Source organism: Cheilinus undulatus, linkage group 11 (assembly GCF_018320785.1).
Source record: "Cheilinus undulatus linkage group 11, ASM1832078v1, whole genome shotgun sequence".
In the NCBI taxonomy this organism is placed as follows: Eukaryota; Metazoa; Chordata; class Actinopteri; order Labriformes; family Labridae; genus Cheilinus; species Cheilinus undulatus.
In genome coordinates this window covers 3,333-16,645 of record NC_054875.1, presented here as the reverse complement: position 1 = coordinate 16,645, position 13,313 = coordinate 3,333, and the positions used below count along the sequence as shown (strand labels likewise).

Sequence of the window (13,313 nt, the reverse complement as noted above, 5' to 3'; positions counted from 1 at the left end):
CTGATTTAGTGATTTTTTTCACGTTTATCAAACCTGAGCTGTGGATCTAAAATGACTCATGAATTCATTAACCTCTTGTATTTCTTTAGTCTTTATCTTAACATAAAACTTTTGAGTGGACACCGTTTCCTTATGGAGAAGCACATTAGTGCAGTCATATTTAGATTTAAGACAAGATGATTGAGTTCCAGCCACTGTTGGACTCCATACATGTGGTCAGTCAAGATCTCTGCTGCCTTGGTAGGTGACTTAGCAGGAGCATAGATGACTGCATCATCAGCATAGAGCTGGATGCCAATGTCTGGACACATTTGGGCATATCATTTATAAAAAGACTAAAAAGCAAAGGCCAAGAATTGACCCTTGGAGGATACCAATTATGTTTTTTAGAAAGGATGATGTTTGTCTGTCCACTTTTACACACTGTTCTCTATTTAGAAGACAGGACTTGAACCAATCAACCGTGTTTTTAGAGAAATTAAAACATGACAGCTTGGACAGAAGAATGTTGTGGTTGACGGTGTCAAACGCCTTTTTTAGGTAAAGAAACACCGCCCCCCCAACATTACTACCATCAAGAGATTGTTTTATGTTTTCAGTAGAACAAGTATTTGCAGTTTCTGTTGAGAATTTTGGTCTAAAACCAAACTGTTTAGGATGCAGGAGTTGGTTGGTCTCTAGATACTCTACGACCTGCTCTGCCTCAACTTTCTCTAGTACCTTTGACAGTACAGGGAGAATAGAGACAGGGCGGTAATGGTTAACCAGATCACAGTCACCTGTTTTTAGGATTGGTGTGATAACTGCTTTTTCCAGATATTTGGAATTTTTTTTTTTTTCTCTAATTGACAAATTAACTACATGAGTCAGGGGTGCAACCAGTACAGAGCTGTACTTCTTCATGAATTGTGCGTCCAAATTATAAATGTCTTTTGCCTTAGAGTTTGACAACTTCTTCATTATTTCTAAAACTTTTGCTTCATTTACCTGTTTAATGTGAAACGGGTTGTGCTGTTCTCTAGCTTTTGTATTGTTTGTTGTTAAACAATCAAAATTATGTGTCAACTCCTCAAATGATTTGACAAAATACACGTTAAACTCATGAGCCATAGTGGCCTTATCAGTGATGATTTCTCCATTTAATTTCAGTTCCTTGATTTTTCTTTGACCATGTGATCTGTTGGTTAAATTGTTTAAATGCTTCCAGACAGAAGCACTGTGCCCTTTGGCATTTTCTATCATTTGAGTGTAATATGACGATTTTGCTTTGCGTATCTCCAGGACAACTTTATTTCTCAAGCTTTTGTAAAGAAGACGATCCGTGTTAAGTTTAGAGGATAATGATGTTTTTGGAGCTAAATCTCGTTTTCCTTTACTTTATGTATTTCACTGTTCAGCCATGGTGGGGTGGTCTTCTTTAGTTTACATTTGATATTTTTGGAGTATTTTTCTATGAGTGCTGTATAATCTTTTGTCAAGAACTCACGGCACGTGTCCACATTCTCTGATTCTGTTATCTCATTCCAGCTAATACTCCTTAGGTCTTGTTCAAATTGTACGGTTTTGGACTTGGGCATGATCAGTTTTACTGAGTCAGCATTGTTATTTCCAAAGTACTGAAGACAGCTTTTCATTAGCTTCCTGACAGAGCGAGTCATTTTATGATCAGACAATCCAGTTATTAAGGTATATGTTGTAGATATCCACTCTGGTTTATTGCTTAATATCAAATCAATCAGAGTTTTTGTGTTTCTCATGATTCTTGTGGGTCCTTTAATCATATGTTTCAGGTTAAACTTTGACATAATTTGTTTGTTTATTTTCATTTTTTTATCTAACCAGTTAATGTTGCCATACAGTATTGTTTCTAAACCAGTATCAAAACCCTTCAGCAAAACTTGCAATTTATCATAAAAGGAAACACCAGATGGGTTAGGGTTATACAAAACAACCACATTAAAATTCATTTACTGTGCCAGAACAACATTAAGAGCTAAACATTCAAGACGTGTGTCTAATTGTATTTCCCTACATTTAAATCTGTCTTTGATAAAAACTAAAACTCCCCCTCGTCTCCCTACGTGTCTGTCCTTCCTATAACATACGTAACCAGGAACATCTATCATGTTTGTAGGTATGCTGTCCTGCAGCCAGGTTTCAGTAGGACAAAGATAGTCCAGGTTTGAGTCTGTTAATAAAAAGTGGATCTGATCTCCCTTAGGTATAAAACTTCGGATATTTAGATGCCTGCCAAGAATGCATTTAGGTTTTGATTTTAAACCCCATAGCACTCTGGCATGATTTACTGTCTGAAAAAACAGCAACTGTTTTTGTTTGTTTGAGGCACTCAGACCTCCCCGAGCCTGCATGCTGACGCGCTGCAGCAGTGCGCTCCGGTACAGGATCCGAGACTTTGTGTTCGTCTTTGTGTTGTCCTAACGTGTTACTGGGTTCCATTTCAGCCTTAATTGGCAGCTCCAACAGTTTGTCAAAGTCTAGTGAACGCACTGTAACATGGTCTGTGTCCGTCCCGGCTTTCGGCTCCGATTGTTCGTATGTGTGTGCGCCCACACCGACATGATCGATTTTGGTCTCCACAAATGTGTGTGTGTCGGGTTGAGCAGACTCACCAGCCAGGATGCTCTCGGCTACATTTGGGCAGTAAGATCCATAAATCTCCCCGTGATCCACTCCAAGCAGAGCCTTGTGGACGTGGTGCAGGTCCTGCTTCAATACCAACAGGTGTTGAGGCTCATCTCCAAACACACCTTGCGCGGCCTCCACCATTGTCCTTCCCGCAAAGTCCTGCCCACCAAGTGAGATCAGGTCCTCTGTTGGTTTTGTATGGAGCACATCTGATGTGATAGAGCTGAATGGTTGATCCGTATGTGGGCTGGGACTGAGATGTATATCACCTGCCAGGAGTAGCAGTACCAGTATAAAGTTTGGCACGCGCCCGTTCCCACGCTGTGTTGAATATTGTAAATCACTTTCTGTTTTCCCATTTTTAATTTGTCCTTTTCACGAGCAGGCAGTGTGCAGAGTAAGTTGTCCATGTCCAAAAAAGTGAAGTCTTGTTTGATCAGTGTTGTTAACTGGCCACGTTAAGCTTGGTTTGGTGTGGTTACCCCTCAGTTCCAGAAAATGTCCTACAGGAATCAGCAGGATCAGACAGCAGAGGAACAGCAAGCAAACTTTTCCTCCATCAATAATCTTCCATTTAAAATTATTATTTTTTTAATTTTTTTTTTTTTTACCATAGTACGGTTCTTTGAAGACACTCTTGTCTGATTAAAAGTATTCAAAGAAAAATGCATTAAAAATGACAGAAATGTAGACGTAAGGAGGACTGAAGTGGAGCCCAACAAACCACCTGCGTCCTCCTCAGCAGCCATCTTGGTCTCCAGAGCAAAATGTTGAATTAACTCTGTTTTCTCTGTTTAAATTAAGGACTCTCTCTCCATCTTTAGGTCCATACTCCTCCTCCTAAAGAACCCAACCTTCCTCTTCCTCTGTCTCTCTGGAGCGACCGATGCCACACTCATCGCTGGGATGGCAACCTTTGGTCCAAAGTTTTTGGAGTCTCAGTTCAGTCTGAGTGCCTCGGAGGCAGCCACATGGTTTGGTGAGTAGATTTATTTTAAAGAATGTTTTTTCTGGACATGATTTATCAATCTTCAACGTTCAGAGCACTGATGTTTTTCCTCTGGTTTGATTCCCTACAAAGAGCCTGTCATGTCATTTTACTAAAGCAGAGGAAGAACTACGGCACAAAGAAGTCTTCTTTCTGTTAATACTGAAAATAAATCCATTTAACATCAGCAACAAAAGGAGAGTTTAATCAAAAGATGTAGAGCAGCTCTTATGGAAGATTGTTAGTAATTGACATAGTAAATCAGAACCCTCTTATTCTTCAAAATTTTCCTACATAAAACGTTACATTCAAAATTCCCTGAATATTCCTTTTCAGCTTGACTCTTAAACAGTCAGTTTGTTCTGTCCATTTGAAGGAAGAGGCCGAGTGTCTGCGTGGTCTTTCATTTGTCCTTATTACAAATATTCATATTTTTCTATTCATGTAAATTATTCTTATTTTTGATTCATGCTGTAACCCTATCAGTTTAGATTCATATCTGAATGAGTGGACTGCCTTCCCTGACACTGAAGTTAGAGCAGGAGTCAGGTGTGCAAAGTGTACCAAATGTAAGCCAATGTGCGCCTTCTATAGGATACATGGTGGTCCCAGCAGGAGGGGGGGGCACCTTCCTGGGGGGTTACATTGTGAAGAAGCTGAACCTGCGCTGTCGAGGAATTATCCGCTTCTGTTTGATGTGTGCAACTGTCAGCCTGCTCGCCAACTTCATCTTCATCATCCACTGCCCAAACCTTCCAATGGCTGGGGTCACCACCTCCTATGGGTCAGGACATCTGACTGGAAACCAGTATGACCAGAACGCTGCCAAGAATCAGCAGAAAACCTTCCAGATGTACCAGTCTGAGCATACCAGTAGTAAAAACAGGTCAGTATCACTGATGTTCTTGGACTTCTGTCAGATCTGATTTTCTATCAAAGACATTATAAACAGTAAAGGGTTAGGGTTAGGGTACACTTCCTGTTTAACTTTGAGTTCATGTATGGGCTGACTGCATGGAGGAAATCTGTAAATATGATGGTTAAATTATTATTGTTTTCATTCTGACATCAATGCCTAACACTGACGTGTTTCTGCCCCCCCAGCTCTCTGTCCACAGGTTGTAATTCAGACTGCAGGTGTGTCAAAGAGATGTATCACCCTGTGTGTGGAGCTGATGGTGTGATGTATTACTCTCCGTGTCATGCTGGCTGCAGCTCCATCAACCACACCGAGCGGCGGTCAGGCCGACAGGTGACCCCTGCACACCTGAGGCATGTCAGCGCTGTCAACAGAAAATAAAAAGCTAATCAGTTTCTTTTCTCCAGGTGTACTCAGGGTGTACCTGTGTGGCCAGTAATGTCTCTCAGGTAGATAGTGGTTTGGCCCTGGCAGGGAAGTGTAGTAGCTCGTGTCACCACATGGGGGCGTTCCTCTCCCTCTTCTTTATCCTCATCCTCTTCACCTTCCTCTGCAGCATCCCTGCTCTGACTGCCACACTCAGGTGAGTCCAGAGGAGACAGACAGTAAGACCCACAAACTTCTATTTGTGTGTTTTCCAGTACATTGTGTAAAACGTGAAGTATAAAGGTGGAACCACTGTATTCTGTTTAATTTGATTAAAGGGGAAAAAATAATTTCTAACATAAACAGACTGTATTCATGGAACATTTATTTTCAGGTAATAATGAGGGACAAAAATGAACATCCTGATGAGTGGAGACTTTTACTTTTCTTATCAGTAATGCTGTGAAGTCACCAGAAATGAAGGCAAAGTCTGTGTGTTCGAATGACCGCCTGTCTTTGTAGTTTCACTGTAGAATTTAAATATTTTTTGTCTGATATGAATCTGTGTCCAAATGTACAAACTGTTCAAACCACTGAGGGAAAAAACAACAACAAGATAACCAATCAATCTAAAAACAGATAATAATATCTATTCTGTTTTTGGTTCAATGTCTTCATTGGTTGTCATCTAAACTGCAAATAAATAAAGAAATAAATTAAGTTTTCAGGAATGATCCACTAAGTACCAGTTTGGTACTTAAAAAAGTTACATTAAGACATACTAATTCATCGCAAAACATCCAGAATTTATACATGTATTCTGGCCAGTTACACATTCAAAAAAATGTTCCAACTTAACTGAAACCGAAAACCCCAGCCCTAAAAACCCCAGCCCTTAAAACCCAAGCCCTACAGCCCTGAACTCTTAAAACCCCAGCCCTAAAAACCCCAGCCCTTAAAACCCCAGCCCTTAAAACCCAAGCCCTACAGCCCTGAACTCTTAAAACCCCAGCCCTAAAAAACCCCAGCCCTAAAGCCCTGAACTCTTCAAAACCCCAGCCCTAAAAACCCCAGCCCTAAAGCCCTGAACTGTTAAAACCCCAGCACTAAAAACCCAAGCCCTAAAAACCCCAGCCCTAAAAACCCCAGCCCTAAAGCCCTGAACTGTTAAAACCCCAGCCCTAAAAACCCCGGCCCTAAAGCCCTGAACTTTTAAAACCCCAGCACTAAAAAACAGGGTTAGGCCGTTATCTTGTATACATAAAAACAAAGAAAGAAAGAAAGATATGGAACCCTTCACATAACTCCCTGCAGATTTAATCGGCGTGGGTAATAATATGACCAGTAGGTGGCAGCACAGTTTACTTGGAGTGTGTCTCTACCTGGTCCAGGTGTGTTCCTGATAGTCAGAGGTCATTTGGCCTTGGGATCCAGTGGATTGTGGTTCGAACATTTGGTGAGTAAGTGAGTAATTTTTAAAACCATCATAAGTAAAATTAGTAATATTTCTCCATGGTTCAATCATCATTTCTAGTATCTATAAACCCATGAGCTGGCATGTCGGTGTGTCTTTCAGGGAGTATTCCAGGTCCAATAGCATTTGGCTCTGTCATCGATTTGTCGTGTCTACTGTGGCAGGATCAGTGTGGAGAGCAGGGCTCCTGTTACCTTTACCACAACTCTGCCATGAGCCGATACATGCTGATCGCTGGCATCATCTACAAGGTAGGAAAATGATCTGTGAGATGACTGTAGAAGGGGGTCACTTTTAATATTTTAAAACATTAAAAAAAACACATCAATGAGGTAAAAAAAAAAAACTTCAAATATCTATAACACAGGCAGAAAGTCTCTCTAAACATGGTTAAAAGACCAATAACAAACCTATGAGGTCAAAAAATATCTGAGAGATGGCTGTAGCAGGTTTCATGTAGGAGGTTACTATTTATCTTTAGAATAACTGTCATACTTTCTCAATAATAGAGTCCAGTCTAGACTGACCCCCTTTGGAGAGAGTCAGCATATCACTTTAGTTTTTGGCTTTAAACCAATAAAGTTTTGAATCATCTTAATGTGCTTTCCCCCCTCCCTTGTTCTTCTTGTCTACTGTCCATCTGGCTCCACCCCTTCTGCCATCTCACCTGGCTCCTCAGGTGTTGGGGATCACTTTCTTCTTATTGGCCAGTGAGATGTACGCACCTCCTCCTCCTCCATCTCCTCAAAGCAGCTGGGAGAGCAATGACCAATCAGGAGGAGGGGTAGGAGACCTGAGTGATCTGCCAATCAAAGACCTGCCTGAAGATGGCGTCATCATCAACCTGCATGCCAGGTTATGATATCACAGACCCTGACGACCAACATGAGAGTTAGGGGGCGCTCTCACCTCACCATCAGCCTTCAGACAGCCATAATGCTAGTAACTGTTTTTATGAATCAGTGCTAACTTGTTTTTTATTCATGCCATCTGAATCATTTATCCTCTCTTCTTCCTGCCAGTATTTTCTTTATCACACAGAAAGTTTTTATTCTGATTAATCCACAGTCGATTTACATGAACATACAAATTAATAGGCAGAGTTTCAGCTTTCACATCAGCAGCTGATTTAAAGAAAGAAATCAAATATATGACAATGATATTGCAATGCATGTTAGAGTGGAAGAGTAAGATAATTAGCGCTAATACATAAGGTAACTCACACACACCATAAACCTGATTATTCATCAGCTTTTTCTCCAGAGAGAAGTCTGCCATAGACAAAGTGAACCTGTGAACATGAGAGTCAGACACCATGTGATTGGTAAAAGAATGTTAATGCTCCCCTAACTGTGCTGCCGAGCAAACATCACCTGTGCTTCTGTGCTGGTTGTGTTATATAATTATATTTGTATTATTAACAAAATAATGATGATAACAATTCTAATGATCATTTTTATTATTATTGTTATTATTATTATTATTTGTGGGTTTTTTTGGGGTAAAAATCCCTTTCTTTGTGAATCACTCAGTTAAAAACGTGTCTCACACACACAGAGAAGGGTTAGCCCTCACACTCTAATGGCGCTTTCACATTAGGCCCAGTTGTTTCAACTGCACCGCGGCGTGATTCCTCCCCCTCCCCCCCGCTGGCTTTCTTTCACACTAGCAACATCGAACCGTGCCCTGGCCCACTTGCATATTTACTCAGTCTGAAACAGCAGGTGGTGGTATGCATGTACCTGGTTTACAACCCTGCCAAGGAGGAGAAAGAAGAAGCTGCCATGGCAACCACTGGGGTCATGACCTGAGTGAAGATAGTTTTTATTTTGACACAGCAAAAAGTCCATCCTGCAGCCATGGATGATTAAAATCACTTTTAAGATGCCAGCAACTCTTCATATCTGCACATCTACTACAGCTCAGAGGGTTAAATGGGCTCGTGCTGTGCAGATACAGCAGTTTTTGAGGTGACAGGAGACTTTTGTTGCCTTTCACCTCCTCTCACTGACTCCAACCTGTGTTCATCTGTAAGGTGAGTCACATCAGACTGTTTATTCATTGGATTCTGATGATTTCTGCCCTTTATTGAGGAAAAATGTGAACAAAGTGCTGCGATGTGGAAAGAAGTTTAGTTTTTGCCATGACATCATAAAGTTGATTCGGCGCTCTGTCCTGTATCCAGGCGCGGTTGCATTCACATCTCATATGAACCGAGCCAGAGTCCACTTGAATCACACCGAGACCACGTCCCCAAGTGGGCCTGGGCCTGGTGCACGGGTGTGGTTCGTTTGCATTCACACTACCAAAATAAACTGGACTTTGGGCTCAAGTTCACTCGGATCTGGGACCAGGCCCCTAATGTGAAAAGCACCCTAACAGACACACCCAGTTGTTTGATAAAGGAAAGTGTTGTGAGTTTTTGGTTAGACATGGAAAAAAGAGTGAACTGCAGAGAAGATTTCAGAGAAATTCTGTCTGACAAGAAGAGATTTTTGTTTTTATCATGAAATGTTTATGCTGTCTCGAACCAAATAAGAATCTTTGTTTGAAACTTTTTCACAACCACATTTGTCAAGTTTAAGCTCACTGTACACCAGTGGAGAGTCCTCTCCAGATTATCATTAATATATAAGACATTAAAGTTTGTTCAGCATGAGAGCGTGGCTGACATCGCAAAGGGAACCTAGAGTGGAGAGGCTGACAGCTCTCAGCTCCATGATTCACTCTTAAACATGGTCGTCATGTAGAGTGAGGCAACTTTGATAGATATCAGTTATGGTCATTGAGATTTGATATCATCAGTTGAATTATTGAGTTGGACTTTAACATGGAGCAGATGAGTACAGTTGATGGAGATCTAAGGTGCCCTGATAAAGTTACTGCTCCATTTCCAAACAAAGAAAAATCTCTCAGTCAGAGCAGAATGGTAGTTTGGACATGAAATAGTCAAACATCCCAGCATTTTTTTAAAACCATGCTGTCCCATTGATTCTCAAAGACAGAAGACAAATGAAAACATCTATGATATGTGTTGATTGTTAAATCTAAATTATGCTGTTGTAAAAGTCATTAGAATATGACCTTTATTCCTTTATTGCTCTTTAACAGGACCATCACCAGCTGCTGCCTATAGTTCTCCATCCTACCACCATTAAAGGTCTTTAAAGGTTTTTCCAACATCACTCTGTTTAACTTACTACTGCTACAGAGCATCAGTGAAGTCCATTCTGTCTCTACAAATCATGTCATCTGTAGGTAAAGGCAGATGTGTTTGTGTTGATCAGCTGTTGTAAAAAATATCCTTATTTTTTTATGTTTGTTTTGGTACTTTTATAAAATAAATACTTTAATATAAAACCATACAAAGATGACAACTGTTTATGATAAAGAAAAATAAAACAATGTTGAGTGATTCTATCTCAGATTATTTAATGTGTGTGTGAGCAGGGTCCTTATATATATATATATATATATATATTTATGCCTTCCTAAAATAGTGATTTTTTTTTTTTTTTTTGCCAAAAAAGATTTTTTGCCTCAATAAGTTCTTCATGATGCTGGCCACCTCTGGTAAAATCACCAACATTATCCATTGAAAAGATCATGTGATCCTGCCTCTGTAGTATCACGGCCTAAGTCAAGAGTGTGACTTAGTTTAGGGTCAGGGTTAGGGGAATAAAAGCGAACCGGTTCCCTCTCTCGAGGGACCGGAAATGCTCGGGCCATTCCCTGGACTCTCCCGCCCCCCCGGGGGCCAGACCAAGCTTGGTCAAAATTACGGGCGCGGCCCCTCCGCCTCCCGTATTGGACCGTAGTCCACTCATCATGAGCATAGCTCATGGCTCTTGTAAATAGTTTATATATTTTTTTGTGTTTTTATGTTTTTTTGTTTTTTTTGTTTTTGTAAAAAAATTAAATGAAATATAATTGTTCAAAAGTAAAAGTATTTTTGTAAATAAAACCAAAACAGAAAAAACATTTTATAAAAAACTAACTGAAAAAACTCCCAAACAAAACCAAACTGTGCCCACTCGCAACGTTTCGACCCTCTGTGGTCTTCGTCAGGCTAGGGCACCAAAGAAAAAGTGGCTTGCAAGTAACTACCAGTTGTTCACTGAAGAGCAGTCTAAGTCAAAATGAGCTCTGCTCTTGTGATCCCCTCTATTTATACCCGTTCTCTTAATATTTTCCTAACCATTTGTCGTTTTTACAAAATAATATTCGTCTTATATTTTAGCCCTATAACTGCCAAATAATATTAAATCAACCCAAATAATTATATTTTAATCGTGTTTTAGGTTATATAATATATATTTTTATCTTTTTAAATAAATGTTAACTAAGTTATAAACTTAATTAAGAAATAAATTATTATCCAAGTATGAAATTATTAAAACGTAGATCAAATTAGGGTTAGAAATTCAAAACTATGATTGGGGTTAGGGTTTGAATTTAAGATTAGGGTTCATATAAATATCAACCCAAGATTAGGGTTAGGGTTAGAATCTGACATTAGGGCCAGGATTAAAAATAAACACTAGGGTTAGGGTTGGGGTTAGGGGTCAGGGTTAGGGGGTTAGGGTTAGGGTTAGGGCACAGGATGAAAACCACCTGGGTTAGGGTTAGGGTTAGGGTTAGGGTTAGGGTTAGGGTTAGGGTTAGGGGTTAGGGTTAGGGTTAGGGTAGGGTTAGGGTTAGGGTTAGGGTTAGGGTTAGGGTTAGGGTTAGGGTTAGGATACAGGATGAAAACCACCTGGGGCAAGTTTATTTTGGGCCGTAACCCTCCAACAGAGCGGGGCATCAAGAGGGCATTAGGCTCTACCCACACATTAAGGGGTACGGCCTTTCCAACAGTAGCACTCTTGTTGACCTGTGACCTCCGGAAGTGCTGGAAAGAGAATTTCTGCCAAAGTTTTTGTTGAATAACTTTTGATAGGAGCGGGGCATGAAGAGGGCATTGGTGTCTACCCCCCCAAATATGGGCACTGGCTTTCCACTGGTACCAAGCTCAAGTCTGTAAAGCGTTCCTATGAAAAGTTATGGACTTTTTAAATTCCCCATCTGAAATGAATGGGGACCTGAAATTGGTCCTAACTTTTGATAGGAGCGGGGCATGAAGAGGGCATTGGTGTCCACCCCAAATATGGGCACTGGCTTTCCAATGGTACCAAGCTCAAGTCTGTAAAGCGTTCCTATGAAAAGTTATGGATTTTTAAATTCCCATCTGAAATGAATGGGGACTTGAAATTGGTCATTACTTTTGATAGGAGCGGGCATGAAGAGGGCATTGGTGTCTACCCCCCCAAATATGGGCACTGGCTTTCCAAGGGTACCAAGATTGAGTCAGTAGGATGTTCCTGTGTAATTTTGTGGACTTCTTATATTCCCTAACTTAAATTAATGGGTAGTTGAATTTTGGCTAACTTTTGATTGGAGCGGGGCATGAAGAGGGCATTGGTGTCTACCCCCCCATTTGTGGCCAGGAGATTTCCAATGGTACCAAGATTGAGTTTGTGGGACCTTCCTATGAAAAGTTGTGCATTTAGGCATGCATTTTAGGCGTCTTCTGCGTGACCTTTTGGAGTCAGCAAGGTGGTAGGAGTGTGAAAAACTGTAGCACGATTGTACACGATTCCAGGACGAACATATCGGAATTTGAGCACTGTAGGCCCAAGCACTTTGAAATGATTCCCAAAAAAGGGATGGAGTTTGAAAGCGAGTGTCTTTTTTGTCCTCATTTGTCCCCCTTTGAGTGTAGAGGCCCCAGAATTCAGACAGTAGATGGCCTGGGGCCTCTGATGAAGGATGTGAAAAAAGTAAGTGTCTATCTCTTTTAGAAGCAAAGTTAGGTTTATCCAAAATGCAGCTGAGAAATGGGGGTAGGGTCATAGAAGCTAAGAGGATTTGTTTTGGCTGGTGGGTGCGGAGCAAAACTGTTTCTACTAGTGCTAGGAACATGAGCTCGGGATATGCGGTAGGGGAGCAGGAGACAAGCAGATAGGCACCGGTCCGGTACGGATGGGACCAGTAGTCTCCGAGGGGCGGGCCTTTAAAAAGGGCTTTTCCGAATTTTGATTTGGCTGCAGTTTGTCCAAATCTAGAGCAAATGAGTGGAAAGTTGCCATTTCTGTAGACTTTTGGGTGGAGACGATGTGTGTAAAGTCTGGTATCTGTAGACCCTGTGGAAAGCTACTTAGACATCGGAAGGGCGTATTGAGACGGGACCAAGGGATTGACATAGAGGAGCCTCCAAGACGCATCGTAGTCGAGGATGGTGCGAAAAGTCCAATGAGAGCCAGACTAGTAGAGGTGGAAAGGTAAGCGTTATTAGCATGTTGCAAAGTCTTTATCTCTGCAACGACAGGTCCCAGCGACTTGGGGGTTTTTGCCCCGAATGGAGCAGGCTGCGAGCTTTCCGTAGATATGCGTATTGTGAGGGTAGGACACAGGGAAGCAGAGTTCCGGGCCTAAAGAGGCGTCCCATTAGGACCGAATGTGTGGGATTGTGAAAAAATGCCAAAGTGTTTGAGGCAAAAAGGTACCTGCAGAAGATGTTTAGGAGCACGTTTCAGAGCATTTGGAGTGGATTGGACCCTACTTTGAAGTAAGTTTTTTGAAAAGTTTTGTTAGGGGATTGGACTTGTTGAAATTTTCCTAAGTGTTTTAATTAGCTGGCTAATTAAGAAAAAGCAAGCGGAACAATGCCCAAGTGTTTTAATTAGCCAGCTAATTAACAAGAAGCAGGCGGAGATATCCCCAAGTGTTTTAATTAGCCAGCTAATTAGGCTAATTAGCCAGCTAATTAACAACAAGCAAGCGAGAGACAGCTCCCATGTGTTTTAATTAGCCAGCCAATTAAGCTAATTATCCAGCTAATTAGGCTAATTAGCCAGCTAATTAAGCTAATTAGGGTTAGG

General features: G+C 41.1%; 1 protein-coding gene across 3 annotated transcripts in view; it reads left to right on the top strand.

The window, feature by feature from the left end:
• Nucleotides 1-8,081, top strand: part of slco4a1 (solute carrier organic anion transporter family, member 4A1) — a 29,602-nt gene extending 21,521 nt beyond the window's left edge. Inside the window, exons 6-12 of one of the 3 annotated variants that reach the window (XM_041798674.1) lie at nucleotides 3,471-3,625; nucleotides 4,229-4,520; nucleotides 4,739-4,886; nucleotides 4,961-5,136; nucleotides 6,311-6,375; nucleotides 6,496-6,644; nucleotides 7,073-8,081. In XM_041798674.1, the coding sequence (XP_041654608.1) occupies nucleotides 3,471-3,625; nucleotides 4,229-4,520; nucleotides 4,739-4,886; nucleotides 4,961-5,136; nucleotides 6,311-6,375; nucleotides 6,496-6,644; nucleotides 7,073-7,255 (1,168 nt within the window). In that variant the 3' untranslated portion in view covers nucleotides 7,256-8,081. Of the gene's footprint in view, nucleotides 1-3,470; nucleotides 3,626-4,228; nucleotides 4,521-4,738; nucleotides 4,887-4,960; nucleotides 5,137-6,310; nucleotides 6,380-6,495; nucleotides 6,645-7,072 lie in introns of all 3 variants that reach the window. The other 2 variants (XM_041798675.1, XM_041798676.1) reach the window with 2 other exon arrangements.
• Nucleotides 8,082-13,313: the final 5,232 nt, after the last annotated feature.